This window comes from Anopheles darlingi, chromosome 2 (assembly GCF_943734745.1).
Source record: "Anopheles darlingi chromosome 2, idAnoDarlMG_H_01, whole genome shotgun sequence".
Classification (NCBI taxonomy): Eukaryota; Metazoa; Arthropoda; class Insecta; order Diptera; family Culicidae; genus Anopheles; species Anopheles darlingi.
Window position 1 is genome coordinate 5,577,377 of NC_064874.1, and position 21,450 is coordinate 5,598,826.

The 21,450-nt window shown below is 50.8% G+C and overlaps 1 protein-coding gene across 1 annotated transcript; it reads left to right on the plus strand.

Annotated features, from left to right (window-relative positions):
• Window positions 1-6,212: 6,212 nt before the first annotated feature.
• On the plus strand, window positions 6,213-7,164 carry LOC125948244 (uncharacterized). The gene is made up of 2 exons (XM_049674110.1): window positions 6,213-6,335; window positions 6,403-7,164. Exons 1-2 carry the CDS (start codon window positions 6,324-6,326, stop codon window positions 7,024-7,026), a joined length of 636 nt encoding a protein of 211 aa, XP_049530067.1. The 5' UTR covers window positions 6,213-6,323; the 3' UTR covers window positions 7,027-7,164.
• Window positions 7,165-21,450: the final 14,286 nt, after the last annotated feature.

The window sequence follows — 21,450 nt, forward strand, 5'->3', positions numbered from 1 at the left end:
CACACTAGTTACACCGGGACAGGTAGAATCCTGCCCCAACACCCCTCCCCTTCTCCACCCCATTCCGGATGTTGTTGGTTGGGTCTTCTTGTTTGGCCACTTCGAAAATCGTTTACCGTTGGACGAAATTTATTCCTCGAGAAACGCCGAACGTCTGGCCCTGACCATGATGGTTGGCCTGACCGTCGTCCGCGGGTCCACGACGGGCGACGACGCAGCAACGCAACGGTCATGGCCACTGACTTCGACCCGCTTCGCCAGCACACTACACTACCCACAGGCTGGACGCCCCAAAATGCGCCTCCTTTTCGGGCGACCTACTACCACCGCCTGGTCCCGGTGCCGGTGGCAGGAAGGTCCGACCAGTGAGAACATAAAAATGTAATTAAAATGCTTCCATGCGCGAATCTGCCTTCGAGCGAACAAACCGAACGACGACGACGACGACGACGATGACGATGTGTGTATGATGAGCCGGGGTCCGCCCCGAGGCCGTGCATGATCTTTAAGCGAATGTACGATTTGTTGGCGATCATTTTACTTTATTTATTTAAGTCCTCCTCTCCTTGCACCTTTCTCTCCTTCTTTCTCTCTCTCTCTCTCTCTCTCTCTCTCTCTCTCTCTCTCTCTCTCTCTCTATATCTCTCTTTCGCTCTCGCCTGGTCGTTCGTTTGGCCATTAACTGGCCGAAAGGAAAGAACCTGAATCTGGGACTTTGGGCGCGAATTGCGTGCTGTCCCAAATTCCCATTTCATTCGACGGTGGGACGCACCCCCTCTCTGCTTTCGTCTGCCTTATCATCAGCGCCCCGTCTTTGCTGGTAGCCGGAAGCAGCGATCTTCCTTGATCAGATGGGGGTCAATCCCATCCAGCCTGAACAAGCAACACGGTTTTTATGTTTGCGAACCACGTCTGCAACATTCCGACCGGCGGATCGTTTGTGGCCGTTTTGGTGACCGCGAATTGATACTGATACGGGATGGTAACATGCGATCGCCATCGAGGATCCGATTGGCCAATCGAGGCGCCCACTGATGCATCCTGTCCGAGACGAACCACCTGTTTGTTGTCTGCCGTTCCGAAAAACCCTTTCGATGACCGGTTCTTTCTGGGGAGGGGGAAAACCCTTCCAGCACCAGCATTTCTGCAACAACAAACACGACCATTAACGAAAGAGTGCGGCGCAAATGATAATTACCTGGTGCCTTGTTTCGGCAATCCGGCCAGCGCATTCTGCCCGGGAAGGATACTGCTCCCTCTCCAGCCAATTCACGGACTGCTGTCAAAACATTGTGATTTATTATTGATTTATGATTTACAGTTACGACTCGTAATCAGCACGTGGCCTCCAGTGCCGGGGTAGCATGTAAATGAGCGAGATGATTGGCATGATTTAAGAGTAAACAAATCTAATAGAAGGCACAACAAGCAACACTTATCGCCAGCATTCGTATGCGCACGGGCCTTTGAACGCTTTCACTAGCCGTGGTCCAGCTGTCTAGGAAGAGGCAACCATCGCGAGGCCAGCACCAGCCAGGGAACGCGATTTGAAAATCGAATTTTATTGATTTACCGATCGGCTACGGGTTGCGCGGTTCGTCTTCACGTCTTGTCGGACGAGCCGTCGGCCTTTGATTCGCCAGCATCTATTTCGGTTTGGGACAACCGCGCAGCGCAGCCGAGTGAAAACTTCAAACCTCTATATAGTAATAATTATTATTTATTTATTACTCCCAGCCCCGGGACCAGCAAGCCCAGGACGGGATCGGGGTGCCCTCCAAGATGGATCTTCTCGGGCGAACAAAAAAAGGGCTTCGAATGAAGTGCCGTGGAACCGTCGGCAGAACGAGCGGCGTTTATGGTGCTGACCTGTAAATGCAAATGAGAACCGGATCATAAACAAGCTGCAGCAGTGGTGTGCAGCCGAAAGCTCTCAAAAACCATCGCGGTCGGGCAGACCATTCCATCAATCATCTTGGGCCGCCATGTTTTGCATTTTACCCGAGTATGTGCTCGGGGACATCGATTATTCGAATTGGAAGCGGTTTTTTTGGAGGAAAGAATGGCACATTGGATGCCCCTGTCGTCCTGTGAGTGTAAGCGTGGCCGACTGGCGCGAATGAACAAGCAAACGAACGTTCGGTAACAAACCGTTTTCGAAGCTTGGAGGGATCTTCGCCGTCGGAAGTCCCCGTTGCACGTCCTTGGCCTTGCACGCCGGCAATGGTGAGGTGTTTGGTGTGAGGCGCCGAAACGGAACGACGACGAGCCCTGTCCTTGGTGAGGCGAAGGCGATCGTTTCGGTGATCGATTTGCATACATGCTTCTCCATAACGGTTGACATCCCGGCGAAGGGCGTTTCCCGGGCTTAATTGCCAAATTGCATGCTACGCTGCTAGCGCCTGGCACCCATAATGATGGCCTGCGCCATTGTCGTCATCATCATCACAAGACGCAAATTCTGCTCGACCACCGCTCAGTGACACCGGAACGGAAAGAAAGTGTCATAAAGTGTGGAGTTGGGAACCGGAACCGTTAAAAATCAAGAATGTCCTCGAGGACGTTCTCGTAACATCTGTGTATATACGTTGTTCTCGGTCCGATGGCAGATGGTGGCATCTCTGGAATCGTTGCCAGTCGTGTGTTCAAATATTCGCATGGACGATTCGGTAAACAACATCCGAAGATGTTTGGCGGTAGTGCTTGACGTTTTTTACACGATATGTGACGGTGACACCAATCCAGGAGTTGTGACACCAGCTCCTTCGTAAATAATGAAGCCATCAATTTGGTCAAACCAGTTGTTTTGAGACTTTCGCAAAACTGTTTGGATGAACCGCTGCATTCTCGTTCTGATTCTACTTGTTATGACATTCTACGTTCCATAATGTTATTTATCGTCAACCACGGCCGCGTTCTGCAGCTCGTAATTCAGTTGTCGAACACAAATTGTCTTCTTTTGAAGTCGGTGACAATGACAAACACTTCTCAATCGCTTGCGTAGCCGCGTGTACATATTTGCTGCTGCATTTTGCATTGGCGTAACATTGGCACAAGCACTGCCGGGGAGTGAGAAAAAAAAATGCATTGTACTGCTGCCGAGTAAACAACCAAAATGCATTTATCTTGCCAAATAAGGTGCGAGATTCTCGACAATATGACCGAATGAGCGCGAGTCTTATCCACTATACAGGTCAGCTCAACGTAGCAGCCGACGGCCGATTGTCAACAATTAAAGTGTATAAATCAAAAATTAACAAGGGCCTCGAGAATCGTACTGTTGGTTAACCAACACACTAGTTGATAAAATTAAGAAATCGAGTGACTTATAAATGCTTCCGCAAACATAACAGCCCCGTTAAGATCAGATAAGCGTGAACGTGATCATCGAGCACTTATTTCCAGGCATCATACATCAGCAAACCACTCCGCTGCTGCGTTCACATCAATGGCTACTGAGAAAGAAAGTAAAATACAATCCACTCTCGAACGATGAAGTGATGAAGACACGAAACTCGCGCAAACCTGCCAAACCGTGTCGCTTCAAATTAAGCCATCTTCGATCGTCTCGGTCAGCTAGCAACCATCACCACAAGAGCACACACAAACACGCATGCACGCACGCACGCACTCACGCACTCTCTGCTGCTGGATGCTGGATGTTGCTAAAGGGGGTTGCTGTTAATGACATCGTCAAGAGATTGCCGGCCGATGCAGCATCTCCGCCAGTGCCCCTCTCCCACGGGCACAGCGGATCGCCGTTTGGTCAAAACGAATCCCGTAAATCCCATACCCACCAACCAGTGCCGAGAGATCAGCAAAAAAAAAGGTAGAAGAAGAATCAGTGCAAAAGTAAGCAGCCGCTAGGCTAGAGAGCAACCCCGGGGGACCTAGAGACTAGGTTGGTGGTGCGGAAGCTAAAAAAAAGCAACTAAACCAACTCCACCAACAAAATGCCCCGTCAGCCAGCCACCCAGCGCCAACCAGCAACTCGGTTCGGTACTCTTGATCTGCGCGTCATAAAAATTAAGGTCAACGATGTTTGGCGAGTCAAACAAACCACAAATCTAGGACCCTCTCTCTGGCGCGCGCCCTCGCGCACACTCGCACCGCTCCCGGGCTCGGGTACGATTCCGGTTCTCAGGCTATTTCGGTACTTCTGGTACCGCTCGAGGCGGAAAGGGAATTTGGGTTTCTTCTGCTTCATCTTTCTCCTCTTGTTTCGTAGATGACGGTTGCTGCTGGTTAGATGGGTGCTTTTTTTTTGTCTATCCCCGCCTTTTCTGAGAAACATTTCTCTCCACTCGGAGGAGCACTACTTCCAGCATCATCTGTGAGCTGTGCCCAGAGCAAGAGTTCACAGAAAATGACGCAAAAGACCCCGTACGACCACCTAAGTCTAACTAGTGAAAATCGAATCCGGGAGGCCCTGAGGCGATTATTCTTTTTACAGTGAACATTAATAGTATCTTCTTGCCAAAGGACGAGTGCACGCCAGAGTCGTCATTAGCTCGAGATACTTCGAGAACTGTATCCTAGAACTGAACGTCCATTGAGTCATTGGTAAATACACTTGAAATAAGCGCAAAGTATTGTGAAATTCTTTCCTCACGAGATTCTGCTTCTACTAGTGTTCCATATTCCTCCATCTCCGTCAAGGTTACCAAGGTTGGGGCGGTGTGGTCTCTAATAATGCCCCCCCTCCAATACAAGCATGAGTCAATCTGCGCCATCAAAAGCTAACGGTAAACCTCGAACCATGAAGAGCAACCATATCTTCGGAGATTCACAGAGATTCGGGGAGTAGTAGTTGCCAGTGAGCAGCTGTGCGTCGCTAAGCTCTGGTCACGGCACAACACCACCGAGTCCAATCCATTTGGGGGCCACGGTGCGTGTGCATGGATCGTGAGCGCGCGCGCGCCCGCGTCATCAGGTGTACCGTCGCTGCGCTGGTAGCCTTCCGCGAGCCGCTCGCGCAGGTATCATGTTTCAAAGCACTCGCAGTGTCAGACCAACATTAGGCCAATTACAACCCTCGCCCTCGCCCTCGCCCTCGCTCTCGCTGCCTTGCCACCACGCTACTTCGGTCCGTTGTACGCGGTTTGCCTTTTGATGCTCGCGATGGTTCGCGTCCCAAAATTACCGCGCAACGAGTTGGCTTACTTACGCCCGGCCTACGCCATGGCTTCTTTCGGGAGGTTCGGGGGCCATTTCACGGGGCCCCGGCTCAGACGGGGCCGGAGAGCAGCGATTTGAGGTAGCAACCAGAAGTGTAACGAGGGTGATCAATGTTTTGCGCCTCGCTCGCCGGGAGGGTTGTAATCTAGTTCATTCATAAATCACCTGCCATGGAAGGGAAGGGGAGGGAATGAGGAGGAGGGCCGGAAGTGGTCAACGATGGGAACGAATGTCGAAATATTTCGTCTGGTTCCGTTTTGTCGGCCTGGGCTGGCCCGGAAAAAATGCTGCGCTCTGGAAAGGCGTTAAATGGCGCGCGTTGTCTTAGTTTATTCAACCTTTATAGGACCATATGTTTCATGATATTTTCACGTTCCTTAAATTTGCTTGATTTTGTCTTTTCTACAAAAAAAATTATATGCTTTTCTGGTCCTCTTATGACCTTCAAGGTTCCCATATCATATCAAGGTTCCCTTGAAAGAGTTTGTAAAGAAGATAACTTAGAGAAAAGGATCGCCATTTTAGACGACTTTAAGTTACTTACTATAAGTGGTTTTTATATTTTTTCGCGCCAATTTTCGCTTCCTTTTGTAATGTAACATACCTTGGCAATCCCTACTGTATATAGAGCAGACATGGTGCACTTCAATAGTAACCCCCTACCTCTACATGCGAAAATCGAAAGATCAAGCACCTAAAACGAGTTCTAGCCAGGCCAACCAAGAAACCTTATCGCACCCATTGCGGCCGTAATATGAGCACAGTATGGGGTGTCCCCGAGTTAACACATCCATCGACACACGAAGTGCGAAGATGGGTAATGCACACCTTTAACCACCGACCGAGGACAGCACAAATAATACAAAGTAACTGCCAACAAAAACGCAGACATCAAACTTACTCCTCATAATCGATTTGCGGATAAAGATCAAGCGGATGAAATGTGATCCGGGGTATCCTGGTAGTGCTCTGTTCAAGGTGTACATCGTTCTAGTTTACAGGTTCTCGAGGTAGCGGCACTACTAAGAAAGCTACCTATATAAAATGGCCACCTTAGATCATGTTAGAGCATCAGTTCAGCTTGGTACATTCAAAGTGTAACACATCAGCAGCAAATCCCCAACTCCTCATCAGTCAACTACGAGATGGCTTCTAAGGTACGATATCTGGTAGTACTGTCCTCCATACAGCTACTGCTCATCACTTACCGCCCTTTCGCACCAGATCACACTCCTTACCGTCGGTCTGTTGCTGGTCAACGTGTACGTTGAGGCGCAACAGTACCAGATCGGTGGACGGCGCAACCAGGATCGCCAGAGCGTGCTGCGATCGAGTGGGTACGATGATGGCCGGCTCCACGATAACCTGAACCGGAACGATCTCTACGATCAGCAGCGTTACGGCAGCGAGCGACAGAATGAGCAGGATCGTCAGGATCGTCAGGATCGCCGTGGAGACTATCGGGATGATGACCGGGAGGACTACAGCTACGGTTATGCGGTCCGCGATGAGCTGTCCGGTGACATCAAGAGCCAGCAGGAGGTACGCCAGGGAGATCGAGTCCGCGGCCAGTACCGTACGGTCGAGTCCGATGGTACCGAGCGCATCGTCGACTATACTGCCGACGATCGCCGTGGATTCAATGCCGTCGTCCGCCATCAGCCATCGGTTGGTTCGAGGGCCCAGCTGATCCATACCCTCCAACCGGCCGTCCTGATTCGACCGGCATCGTCGTCGTCCTCCTCCTCCTCATCGTCATCGGCGGCCGCCACGGTCGATCAGCTGCTGGTTCGCAGCTCCGGCCGCAACTCCCAGGCCGGTGGTACTCCCATCTTGTTGCGCCAGTGAAAGGTCCGTCAGCCATCAACCGTCACCATGCTACCAACCTACGGAAGAATGTTAACGAAGAAGTCCAAGCCCAAGTCGAAGATCCAATGAAAATACGATCAAAATGTTTGAGCGCAAAGTAACAGCCACACACACACACATAGTGAGAGGTAGAGAGAATTGTTCATTTCTTGCCATCCGAACTACCCGCCCGCTTGAGCTAGATTCGCTCCACTCCACCCCGAGTTCCGCTGTCACAATCCATCAACATCATCCGGGACAGCTTCTCCCGGTGTCTGTCGGTTGGTCCAGGAGAGTTTGCATCCGGCATCCGGGCATCCACGGGGTGAGTTATGGTAGCAGCAACGCCGGTGACAGGTTAGTTGAGAAATTACCCAAACGGTTGCTGACCATACGTTGGTGACGTCAAATTAACGGAATCTTAGCAACCCTAAACCTGCCACGAAGAGAAGCCAAGAGTGCAGCAACGTTGGATCGAAGTTGGCGTGAATCGGAGCAAAAGGGCCCCAGCTCCAGGAGTTGGTGTTGGTGCCAACCGCCACTATAACGATCATCATCAACAACGCCTCGTCCCGCCATCCCCCCCCCCCCCCCCCCCCCTTTCCACTTTACCTTAGGCCTTCGCCTCGAGCTGACCTGAACCCGCTGGGAACGAGCGCAAGTGACGAACGGCATTTAGGTAACGTCGCCATCCATCCCTTTTTCCTTCAGGGCAGTCACACACGCACACCCTAGTGCTGCTACTACTACTCCATCCCAGCATCCATTTCCACGCGCGGTGCATTGTTGTGGTTGATGAGTGATGGGATGGTTGGTTGGTTGGTTGGGAAGGGGGAGGGGGAGAGGGAAAGACAGCAGCAACCGCACACGCCTAGGGGATCCTCGCATCATCAGCCCACAACACACAGCCCCTGCGCTCGACAATTTATTAATGACTCTCTTTCCGCGGGAGTCTCGTCATTGCTACTGCTGCTGCTGTCTGGTAACAAAACAAAAACCGACAGCTACGGGAAGCTGTGCTGTGTGTGTGTGTGTGTGTGTGTGTGTGTGTGTCTGTAAGTGGGGTTACGAGCACCGAGCGGGAGAACATAAATGCATCCCGGCAACCGGCAGCAACCCGCTTCCTGTGTGAAGTGGAAAAGTGGAATGAAACGAAAACAAAACTTTTCATTTCTCTCAGACCGCCCGAGGGAACGGTGCAGCTCTCCGAGCTTCCCCTTTACCCATATTCGGTTGGCGAGGGAGAGGGATGTCAGGTGCAGCATTACCACCGCCGGGTACCACCTCGTTGGCACTTCCGTTGGCACAGTTTCAGAGCAGATTAGCTAATTAATTCAAATCTCCCTGAATGAGGCTTTGAATGGATGAGTAATTAAATCGGTGCTGCTGCCTACTCCAGGGCCAGGCCGCCCCTCGCGGATAAGGAACCGTCGCTACCGCTCTCCTTTCCTCTCTTTCTTCCTCTCTCTCTCCTATTCTCTCTCTCTAGGCTCTAGAGCCAGTTCAAGTCGCATCTGCGAGGCTTTGATGATGGCGCATGGAGTATATGGGATTTGTGGCACGGAAATCTCAGCAGCCGCTGGCTGGGAGTAGTAAGGAAATGGAGCGCTGTCTCCGTAGCCCTCAGAGCAGCAGCAGCAGCAGCAGGCCCTGAAGCGATAGCACCCAACGACGAGCGCTATACTCAGCTCGAAAAGGCGAATGGAAATGGAGAAATGTTTTGACTCTACTTTTTTTTTTCGTAGCCTTTTTTTGGTAAATTATCATTCTCGTCGTCGCGCTGCCGCTAAAAGGGGAACTGCAATAAAACCGAAAATAGAAACACGTTCGGCCACTGCACCGTGACGGTCTTCTCCGGTCTCCCCCATAAACGGTGCCAGATGACAACCAGATGGTTAGCGAATTATCATAAAATGCCACTAAAATAGGTATTTATGCGAAATTGTGGTCCTGCCGATCCTGCCTGGCAAAAAAACAAAAAAACAGGCGAACACATCGCCAACCGGTTCCTGTGCCGGTGTATTGTTTATCTTTAGCACTGTTGTTGGATGAGCGCAAAATTATGATATGATTAGAGGAAAACTTTTCGCGAACCTCTGCCCCTGATTCGAAGCGCTTCTTTTTTGTCGCTCAAACCGAGCGCCATTAGACATCAATTAAGGTCGATTTAAGGAAAGGAACCACCATTCCAAGCAGCTAGCCGTTCACCGAACCATCTTCAGCACTAGAAGCGAACAACGTAAAAAGCATTCGGGCAATAGATAGACAAAACACTATCACACCACTGACCGCACTTCGCTTGCGATGCGCTCGATCATCTGTGCCCTACCGCCCTGGAATGGAGGTTACGAATGGATGGACGACGGATGGGACAACAAAAAATGGTTCGCATTCCACTAGCAGCGAACCATCCATTCCCCCCGTGGTGTAGTAGTGTACCGCCCTCCATAGTTTACCATAAATGAGTCGGCACAAAAACAAACCAAATAAAATCACTGAAGCGCAAAGGGTAGAAGTGTGCAGAAGGAGGAGGAAGAGGAGGAGGAGCGCGAGTGGAGCAAACCTGGCCTGGCAAATGAAGAAATATTCAAACGGGTTTCCAACCCCATCCCGGCCTGTACCGGGTTCCTATTTCTTTCTGTTTTTTTTTTTGTTCCTCAGACCCGTTTATCTGTTTTGCGCCAGGTTTTATACTTATGGTCTTATGATCCTGGAATGGGTGATCGGTTCGTCGTCGTCGTCGTTGTCGTCGTCGCAATCGAAGATGGTGATGAGAAGGAGCGCCATGGATGTATCGCCCTCCCCTCTCGACCGGGTTGCACTGATATTGATATTCTACCGCAAAGCAGCCCCACTTCTTGCGACCAAACTGCTTCCAGTGTCAGAGCTGCTGGTTGCCTCTGGAGCACTGAAAATGAATAGACCATAGACCAGCTTGTGTGTGTGTGTGTGTGGGTAGCTACCGGATGTAGGTCAACGGCGACCGATCCGATAGACCGGTATGACATTTGTCTGCGAACGAATACTCCACTTACCACCACGGCACACACACACACGCGAATCCTACGAAGAACCGTGACTGTGGTGCGCCCAGTGCCCGGTGCTTATTCAATTAAACGTTAATCGAACGCGTCCGAGGGTTCGTCGCTTGCTCACCGACCGACGATCACGACGCAGTCTTCCGTATTTCCCACCGTCATCGCACTAAATGTGCGCCAAAAAGGGGGTGGGATTGGCTGGTTTTTTCGGTCCGGTCCGACAAATCCGATCGATGCGCGATGATGAGAGAAGCACAATAGAAGGTCACGATCATGGGACTTCCATGGAAGCTCCGAGATCCCGAAACCATCATCGCGTCGCACCGCATCGCATCGCACCGATCACTTTCTTCATCCACAGCGAACCACAGGAGCCGGGCCAAGGCCAAGGTTTGTAGCATCTCGCGGGCCGAGGCTTTACCGTGGCCACAGCAGTTTCACTACATAATTTTCGATTTCATCAGCAGCATGATCACGCTGGAGGAGGATGAGAAGGTGGAAGGGAAAGATGGGGATCTGGTCAAGCAAAGGTAAAAATGAACCCCCTCGAAGGGAAGCAAAAACACGAGGACGCTAAAGGAAGGGCGTTAAAGACAAAAAGGTGAGGAGAGCGATGAGTAGAAGAAATGATGACGACCGAATAAGTGCTCGCAACCCAAGCGCTGTGCTGCGCCGCGGCTGTCATTATTAGGGAATGTGTGAGCGCGTTGGCGTTGCTGACCTAAATACGTTGGCCCTCTCCCCATACACTCCCACCCCTTTGAGGGGGAATCATTCAGGAACGAAGCAACCGAGAGTCGTCTTGCCAGCTAGCAGAGCGTGGATGACCGATCAAAAAAGCTGCTTCTTTTCTGAAGACACGACGCACTTATGCCACGTACACATACACACACACGCACGCACCTTAGCCGCCTGCAACCTTCAGCAGAAAGGGAAGTGCAGAAGTGAGGTTCCTTCTCTCCTCCCCCTTCCTTTCGAGCCCCAAAGAAAGGCCGAAACAAAGAATCGAATCGAAAAGTGGAAGTGCTGCCGGTGGTCCAGAACGTCCAGAAAAAAAAATCGAAAAAAAAACAACAAGCAAAAAGGCGCCCGCGACTACGCACATGATTGTCTGGCGCGATGCGAAACCTGCCGGCAGAATCATGGTTTTGTTCGGTTAAAAAATCCGTCCCCCACCAGTGGGGGGAGGGGGTTGCAGCTCGATCTTCAATCTTCCCACGATCCACGCGGGCGAGCGACAGGTCGTTTGTCTCCTGCTCGGTTGAATCGCTCCGCCAAAAAAGCACAACGCGGCGCACACACACAGAACAAGAAAGAAAAGCGGAAGCGAACCGAGGAAGAAGAAGAAGAAGGGGAAGGAATCATGGCGTTGTCATACGCGGGCGGACGGGCGCGCGCGCGGGAGACACTTTCTCCCGTGATGATGTTGCGGGAATGATTACGCGGGAACGCAGACCACGGCGATGATGGCGACGATGGCAATGGCGATGAAGGAAGCCGCGAATGGGTGCGCATCGTCTCTCGAGCGCATTCGGCAAAGCATAACGCATCGTCGCGCGATGGTAGGACGATGTGACAGCTACTTTTATTTTCTTTCGCTCCAAAAATCGAACAAATTGGCGGCAACACCCAAATGGCGTCCCGTCCCGTCGGTCGATGATGGCGTTCCGTTCGTTCGTTTTTCCATATTTGTTTTGTCAAGCGAGAATCGCGTGCCGTGTCCGCGTCTGTGCGCAGCGTTTTTTGGGCTACAGTTATCCCCAAAAAATTACAATCATAGTAGCGGGGATGGCATTGTAACCTAGCAATCAGCGGGAAAAGTTTCTTTCCCCAGAAAATCACTCCGTGCGCATGTCGCGAGCTTCGCATGTCGAGTTGGCCCTGGGTGGATGAAGGTGAAGGAAATCCTAGTAGCCTGAGGTGTAGTAGCGAGGGGTCTCTAAAACACACAAAACCTACAAAGCCAAAAATAAAACTATCATTAACCTCAATATCACACAGACACACACACGCACGCACGCACGCAAGAGGAGGTCTCTTACTGAAAGCATTCTCGGCGAACGTGCTAAAAGGTGGGTTCCTCGAGCGGCTTCCGGCTGGTGCTCTTTCTCTCTCCCTCCCGCTCTCGTAGGACGTCGTAAGTGTCACACAGCAAAGTGGTAGTTTAATAATTCGTCACCACCATCATCATCATCATCATCAGCAGCAGCTTGGCGACTTCCTAAATCGCATGACATGATCGTAGCCATTTAGTTAAACTGTAGAGAGGAGAGGCAATTGAATTGAAGAAACCACCACCGGCCAAGATGGGGAGGCTGCTTTCTACGTAGAAAGATGGCGTCCATTTCCCTTTCGACATTGAAAAGTCGGTTTTTGTTTTCTTCATTTTTTGGTAGAATACACGCACTACGCAAATGATGCAACCTTCAGACACAACCAGAATATCATTTGCAAAAAACCAAACTATGATTTTGTAACGAAACGTTGGTCTGGACTCACGAACGCAAATGATGCTCAATCATCGTCCAATTGTGACGCCAAATTATCTTCCCTTACCTGTCCTCTCGCGCTCTCTCTATCTCTTTCTCTTTCACTATCGCTATTACTCAACCTTGCTCAACAATTTCATTCTTGTGCGCTGATTGTGGCTCTCCGTTTGCCTTCTCTGTGTCTTGAGCGACAGGAAAAAGACTGAACAAACATACCATAAGCGCGTGATGATCGTCCGAATCGGCGGTGCTTTCGCTGCGTGTCCGGTGATGAAGATGATGTCCGCGCGAAGAATGCAAACTGCGAATTGAGATTATCATGATTTTGTTGAAGGATAAGCGCACTGGCGTAAGTGAAAACCAAAAAAAAACACTCTGTTATCCAAAAAAGGGGAAATGAAAATATTGTGATGTCACTGCTGATACTGATCAGAAACGTCTCAAGTACATTCAGCGCACATTCGTGTTGTCTGGTCTGCAGTGTCAGGCAATGTGACCGCTGAAAGATGACCTACAGAAGGATTGAGATTACAGAACTTTTGCAAATATTATTGAGGATAACCAAACGCTACTTGAGGTACTTCTTAGTGGCCTGTGCTTCAATGACGTTCAATAGGCCAATCAATTACATTTAAGCCAATTACACCGTATTAACGTCCAACGGTTTATAGTCGCGATCATTCTCATTTTAAATCCTCAATTCTGTGGTAATAAACAAAGCGTAAGCACACCTCGACCCCGGTGACACACATTGCCGGCTGCCCGGAGGTATTAGCACGAATTTTAGGTCAGACGCTGCGTAATTGCACTTAAATGCTTGCGCCTCGCTGAACTTCCTTCCCCCGGACCAGGATTCTGGACACATGCGCGCTCTCGCCAAAGGTCCGGCTGCGGAAGATGCTCAAGAATTTTTACGATCGTCACGCCCCAGCTTCGGTTGCTGTGCGATGATGATGGTGACGGACAAAGCTAATAATCATTCGCGATTCCGCGATTCCCCACCCCACCAACGGTTGATCCAGACGACCTTCTCGCCTTCTTTTCGGCCGTCATACACTCACCTCCGTGTAGGTGGGAGCCTTGTGGTGGGGAGGTAACTGTACATTTGTAACGATGGCATCATGCACGCACGCACCGGCAACCAAGACAACAACATTGTGTTAAATCACCAACCGACTGATCGACCAAAGAAGTATTAAGAAGCTTCGTCTTGCGTTCTTCATCTGCGCGGCAGTGCAAAGTGTGACACACACTATGTGTGTCTGTGTGTGTGTGCGTGTGTGTGGTGTTCTGACCGGGTGATGTCACGCATGGCCAATGACCGGGCGAACTGAACCGACGTGCTTTTCTCACTTTCCTAGTCGCCAAATGTGAATCGCGACCCGTCGAACGGATCGATCGGTCCAATCGATGTACCTGGCACCTGGTTCGGTGTCCCCGGGTTGGTGTGAGGCCATGCGTATTATGGTAATAGATTGTGGAATAAACGGGGCCAGGCCAAACCAACCGGCCAACTGACCAGCCAGTCAGCCAGCCAGTCAGCCAGCCAAACGTTGCCGTTGGGCAATGGTGATGGCGAGCTAACGGTACCGAACGCGCCCAAGACGTTCTAATGGATTCTTAACGGCCTCGTTAGGAGAAATGTACATTATTCAAATCAGGAGCACACCGCCACGCTGCGTAAGTGTGTGCGTGTGTGTGTGTGTGTGTACGGTGTGACTTCACACATTCCAGTCTTTAGCCAGCCAGGCCAGACATTTCGGTCAAGCAAGTTGTGGTCGAGCGATTGAAGTTTTAGAAGAAGAGTTTGATCCTTCTGACTGCGAACCACTGTGACCATATGTCTATCTATTGTTCTTCGACATAAAAGCTGGCTGCCGGCTTTCAACCGAGACCACACACACCACACAAAGGATTCCGCAGCGAATGTGTCGGTTAAAACGGTAAATATTTGGTCAATGTTGAACTGAAATCAATTCACAACGCAGCATCCATCTTGCGGCAATAGTCCGGACGAACGAACAAGGACATTCGTTTGGACATGTTTTACGAAAACAAAGCCGATGGCGTGAAGTTCCGTTCGTTCTGTAAAGAATAAACCGTGCCTTCAGTCACGGAACCACAAAACAACCTTCGCCCAATCCCCAGCGTCTCTTCTACAACCCCGGGAAATGTCCAGTAGCCGGTAAACAACTGAACAGCATTGCTGGAATTGAATCGAATTGAGCAATAACTCTCGGGAGCATAAAGTGCGCACCAGTGCACCTTGGCCGCACTGTCCCCCTGTGTGTTGTGTGTCCGTCCTCGAAAGGCCAGGGGCAGCTCAGCATGCACAGGGGCCCGGTTACGGGATTCCAGGGTTCGCGCACCAAACAATCACCACAGGTTGCGCCACAGGTTGTTGCGAGTTGATTGCTTCGGGACCACCCTCCCGGCACACACACACACATGCATGCGTACACAGACAGGTCGAAAAGGACCTTTACCAATTGGCACCTTGTTCAATCCTACCGTACCGATTCCTCCGGTCCGCATGCATGCGGTGAGACCTCTCTGGCCCTTGCACTGCAACTGGAACTGTTGTTGATCAACAAACGGACGACGACGGCAGAGGCACAGTCCTACGGCCAGGTTTGTACCGGGCAGGGCCCGGACGCCCCCGATCTTCCGATCCTTCGGAGCGCAATTAGTCTCAGACCGCATGCCGGGCGGCGGTGGTGTTGCATCCGGGAAGGTGCATTTGCCTGCCTGCCTGCCGTTACGTGAATGTGTGCTGCTTCTTTTCGTTGCACGAGCACACCAAGGCCCACCGTGGGGTGTCTGGTGTGTGTGTGTGTGTGTGTATGCACTGCCGCGGGAATGCAACAAGCTGGAACTGATTCGCCAATTCGATGTCGAGCTTGCAGTTGGAGCGTTGTAGTACAGAGCGACCGACCTAGACCGACCTGGACCCTACTGTTGATGCCAATAAATTATGCTCGAACAGGGAACAAGTCTTTAGAAACGGGCGTGACTGGATTGAAGTCCTCTCTCTCTCTCTCTCTCTCTCTATCTCCCTGTGTGCCGGTTGGTGTTTCCGTAGAGAACTGAAAACGTTTTACAAAATAATCTCCATAAAGTTTGGTTGTAGAAGGCATTCACAAAAACACACAAGTAGCCAATGAAGTGAGGGGGCCAATGGCCACTCCGTCGAACGTCCTTCTTCAGACACTAGCCGCGATGCTGGCGTGCTGTCGAATGACTGTCGAAACAAAGTCACAAAATCAGAAAGGAATGTCGAATCGAAGGAGTATCGAACAAGAGGCACGCGAGCTGGTTTGGAACAAATTGGCGCAATATCCGCCACCGCACACACCCTCCAGGATGAGCATGCAAGGTGGGTGGACTGGTGTCGGTGTGTCGGTGTGTGTGTGAGTAATTAAATTAATTAGTTTGAAGCGGTTCTCGTGCCGCTCTGCGCGCAGTTGCATAACATCCACAACATGTTGCATGCGAAAGCAATTCGCGGCCTGCACCCGGCGTTGACTCTTAGGTCTAGACTTAGGCTGCTACTGCTGCTGCCGAGGGTAATGAACGTTGGGTAGAAGGTTTTGGAAGCCTTCAAGGATCCAACCATCGGTGGTCGGACGGAGGGCTGCAGTAGTTTCTAATGCATTAACCTCCCCTCATTGTTACATGCACAACTTGCAGCTGCGGTCATTGTTCAACCAGAAGCTGCCTCTCACTCGACCGCCGTTTGGAGAGTGTGTTTTTGATTTTAATATTGACACGTGCCACCACCACCACCACCACCAACCGAGTTTATCCAACTCGTTGAATCGCTTCCGGTTGGTTGCACCTTCAACAACGGATCTGCGCGCAAACAATATCCAAGCAATCAATTGCAAAACGCGAGCCGTCGTCAAACACACACACGCGCAGTTCCTTCAGAAGTGTCTGGACTTACGATGAAGGAAGGTAAAAAGCGGTCCAAAAGCAATCAAAGCAGGCGGTGCCCTGGGGAGGAAGGGGGCTCCCGGTCTCGAATCGAAGATTGGAAATGCATTTCGCAGAAATCAAAACCCAAAACAAAAAAAAAACGAAAACACCACAAATCGCGTGGTGACACTACGCCCCGAACGTACTCGCAGTGGCCGCAGTGGTTGCAGCGCGAGCGCGAATCGAATCTCTTAATTCCATTACACGCTCAATCAGTTGGCCGAGTGTCTCAAGCGCCACGCCACGTCGCGCCACGTTACGTGCTGTTTGTCACCACCACCAGTCCGCCGCCACCGCCAGTTCCCCACACATTTGCCGCGGTCCGTTCTGAGTCGACGAGATGCTAACGATGGCAAAGAAACAAGAAAAGAAAAACCAAACATCAAATCATAATTTTTGTCCCTCGTGGTCGTCGTCGTCGCCATCGCAATGCACTGGCCACACAATACAGGTGACTGCGCATTAAGGCAGCGCGTAGTGGTCTGCAGGTTGCTGCCGGTCTAACGTGCCGAGCGTAACGGATCAATTTTCGAGGGTTCGCGTGGTGTCTGCAACACTTGCTCGGCGTCATTGCAGCGCGTAATCGGTGTTTTGAGTCGAGTGCAATCGATCGATTTGTCACGCACCCATGCCATGCAATATGCTCAATACATATTGCTACGTTCCGATCGAGCATCGAGCGCCGTTGCTCGATCTTCTTCGACAAATAGTTTGGAAAGGTTCTTCAATTTTCTTGTTTTTGAAAAGTACTTGATAGGAAGAGGAAAATGAGATGATCTAATGAGTGAGATGATTTAAGGTATTCCCAAAATCAACACCGGACTCTGTTTCTACATCAAAGGCGTCCATTAATCGCATCCTCTATCCATCAAAGTATCGACTTAAAGACAGGGCGGATACTCACTAGCCATGTTGGACCCCTTTTGCTGGCGAAACCATTCCACCACCGTTGGTTGTTGTTGTTGTTGTTCCGGTGGCGCAAAAGATGATTTCCTCACCTCTCTCGCCTCTACGGCGATTGCAATCCACAACACGGGTGCGATCGCGCATAAACATAGATCGGATAATCCACTGCGAAGGTCATCCGCCCCGCGGTGACGCCTCCAACCGCCTCGACTAGCGTGCTAGTAAGCGATCAAACGGTCCACGGGTGTGTGCAAAACCGCGTAACGGTGAGGAGTCTCAAAGCAAGGTCCACCGAGCAGTCGTTAGGTCCGTCGCAATCAGTCGACGCGTACGTGTGAGTGTGTGAGTCGTAGCAGCAGCAGTAGCAGAAGCAACCACCGCCAACACGTAACGGAACGATTCGGTAGCGAACGATTTGAAATATCGATCGGATTTGGCAAACGGAAACCGTAGCGGAACAGGGAAGGCCAACACAGGCCAGACCCACACCGCACCACGCCGGTTCGTCCTTCCAAAGCGAAGCGAATCGACCATAAAACAGTCACCGAAATCCAACGTTCCGACCCCGTGTGGTGTATGACGACAGGTATCGGTCGTTCGTTCGTTGGCGTGCTGGTTCGTATCGCCTCTCTTTAGGTGGCCGCTCCTAGAGATGGGATTTTATAGCAGTACACTCACGTGAGACGCTACCTGACAGCTAGACCTTTTGTTTGTTTTGCTTTTGGCGTCCGTGTTTGGAAGTGTTTTCGCACCGGCACAACAGGTGGCCACAGGGGATACGGGTTCCGACGTAATTGTAGAGCAGCTTCCAGTGCTTGTCTCACGTCATCACGTGAGGACGTGAGGAAATCGCAGACTCCGTTAGGGCCGGGATCAATCTGCGCCTCATAGACATTGTCTTTGGTGTCGTTGTAGGTGGCCTGTCGTAAATCTTGATCCCGACATATCCTGTGATCCTTGCCTATCTTGTCCATTTTGTTCAAGTCCTTCTTCGCTTCTTTTTGATAACACCAATCAAAACAAGTACTTCAGGCAACTCCATAGAAGCTATTCTATTATCCAAGATGTAGAGGAAGATGTAGGTCACACATCCACACATGCTCTACGGATCCATTTACTTTAAATTGTTCCAATTAGATACCTAATCACCTCATTCCCTACTCGTAAGGTCGTATAAAGTCTATCGGATCCTTCAGAAATCGGTGCCAACGAGTCTGTCCCGGCGGGATTGCTGCTGCTACTTCTGCGGCTGCAATTTGGATTTTACGATCCGCGCAACGCCCGAGAAATTGCTACTCCAAGCTACTCCCCCTGGATGACCTGAGGCCAATCGGTGGCCACCACCATCGCCCCTCTGCCCTACATTACTAGCTCCAAGCGAAAATTAACAAACTGCGTCGCCCAATTTACCGAATTAATATCATCTCCCAAAGAGGGGGGCTCCTTCAGCTCTCAGTCACTCCTCAAGTTTTGAAGTAGACGCTGCTGGTTGGTGGATAAAAAAAAAATTGTCGCTAATTTTGCGCCGCTTGATTGATGGGCGCCGAACCGAAAGGGGGAACCCCGTAGGAGGTTAAGTACCGGCCTGTTTTTATCGTACCGGGCTACGCCCATACGAAGATTGTTTTTTATGCTTCACTCCAACCGCCAGCCACTCCCCTCCCGAACTGAAGGGCTGATCGATCCGCAGGAATTTAGGTTTACGATCACTTAACCACTTGGCGCGCGCGGCTTCGATTTTGCGGCAAAATCGCTTGACCACTGGGATGCCACGGGGATGCACCAGCACCACACCCTCCACCCCTTCCGACATGCCGTGCACTCGTGGAAGATGCTGTGTTTAGTGTCCGACGCGGTTGCTGGCGCGTTGTTTGAGGAAAGTTTTACTGCCGCTCGGACGGGTTCAGGCGAATGATGATGTTAACTGGACGGCCGGTCACCTCACCCATTCTCGCCCATCGTGCTCTTACGACCATGTTGTTGACGGTTGTCATAAATTTGCTCCTTAACCACGCGCTCGACGGCGGCCGCTCGCCAAATGTCCAAGGGCTACGGAGGGCATTAACAGGCAGGAAGGAAAAGAGGCGAGACACCGTCAACGGCCGGCCGGCATGTTGACGACGATGACGACTTGATGCGTCCCTTGGTCAAACATTGGTTCAACATTTTCATTATCCTGCCCTCGAATGACGGGGAGGTGGTGGTGGTGGCGGAGGTGGTGATGGTCGTTTAACTGTGAAGCTCGCGCGCGCGCGCGCCCGCTCGAAACGAGCTCTCTACCGGAGTGACATAAATCATCGTCGGACTAAACTACCAACAATGGCGTCGCCAGCGCCCTGCGCGAATGTCTTTATTGGCTCGCGTAGTTCCTTGCACGTGAGACTCTCGTCTCCAAAAGGGTCCTCGTGCTAAAAACAAAGAGAGAGAACAAGAGATTTGACCAAGCGACGAACCCTAGCACAACTCGGTGGCCTAGATCCCGGTGTGCTAGGAGGAGACGGGATACACGGGCAATCACGGTGAATTATGAGTGCCAGTAAGGATTGATTTTCGGTGAGAGAACTACCTAACCCTCCCCTAGCCTCCCTGAACATGCTCTCTCGCACCCCGTTTGATTGATCGCCAGTTCCGTAGCGCGTCGCTGGCCCCGAGTCGCTGGCCTGAGATAATCGGGCTCACCGTGCCCGTTGAGAGACCTGTACACGAGTCTTTACCCCGGGTACCGATACGGCACACAATGGGGTCCCCCACGCCGGTACGCGCACCAGCCTATGGCCCATGGGAATGTCAAGTTCAAGCTCGAGCTCGCGAGAGAGAGAGAAGATAAATTGAGCAATAATGGATGGTCGCCGCTGATGGTGCACCGTAGCGGTGTTGGGGGGTCACGTCGAACATTGATTTAGTAAAGATTGGGGCTTTTATCAAGCGAATTTAGCTGTGATGCATGCAATCGATCGATCCATCGATCGATCGATCGGTCGTTCCAGCGATCGTTTGGTCGTTTGGATGGATTGGTTTTCAATTTCCATCCCCAAAGTGGCGTTCACGGGAGAAGAGAGTAAAGGAAGGAGAGAGAGACGAGGCGGGGACGATACCGTTTGAGAGTTAATTTAATGATTGGTCTAGCGACTTGCAACGTGATGAATAATAAATCATTCGTAATTGGTTTTTCGGAGCTAGTTAGGCGGGAGAGGGTGGAAGGTGGACCATAAAGTGCAGTTAGATCGAACTAGAGGCGGGAGGTCTTACTGGTAAGGGATCGCTACGTCCTACGTCAACGATCGCTTTCCATCGAATCGGTAAAATCAAATCCAAACTGACCTTTCTAATTTCCAAATTGAAGACACAATCCTGTCTCCAACCAAGGTGGGTTTGGCGATTAGAATTGACCGAAGCACAAACCGGCGAGTATGAAGAGTTCGAGAGATGCTTTCGCGGACAACGCCATAAAACGCAGCACAGCGCTAAAAACCGTTCGTCATCGCCGGTGGGCATCGCTGGATTGGTGGTCCGAGCTTCTATCCGAGCAGCTCATTTACTGTCCATTTGGCGGGACGCTTCGTTCGGATCGTTTGATAATTCCGCAAACAACTCTGCAGAAGCTGCGCAACAACGAGCGAGCGAGAGAGAAAGAGAAGTAATAAAAATGTCCATCTAAGTCGGCTTGTTAAAACTAGCTCTCAGTAGGGCAAGTGCGTTTGGTAATGAAACTATTTGCTTCACATCAAAGTAGACATTGGAATGAATGTTGGATTGAACTTTTGCTCATTTTTTTGGCAGTGTTGCCAACTTGTTTCTGACTTGACTTATAATTAATTCAACAAATTTCTGGTAGAAGCTTATAGAAAGTTTTTTGGTTCCGTATTCAAAAACGGCAAAGTCATAGTCTGAGTTCGATGACTTGACCTTCTTTCTTGGCAGAAAGACCAATAGAACTAGGATACATCCGTACCGAAGCGATCGAAAGATCAATACTCCAATACCTGATGGATGACTGCCGATCGTCACAGTAA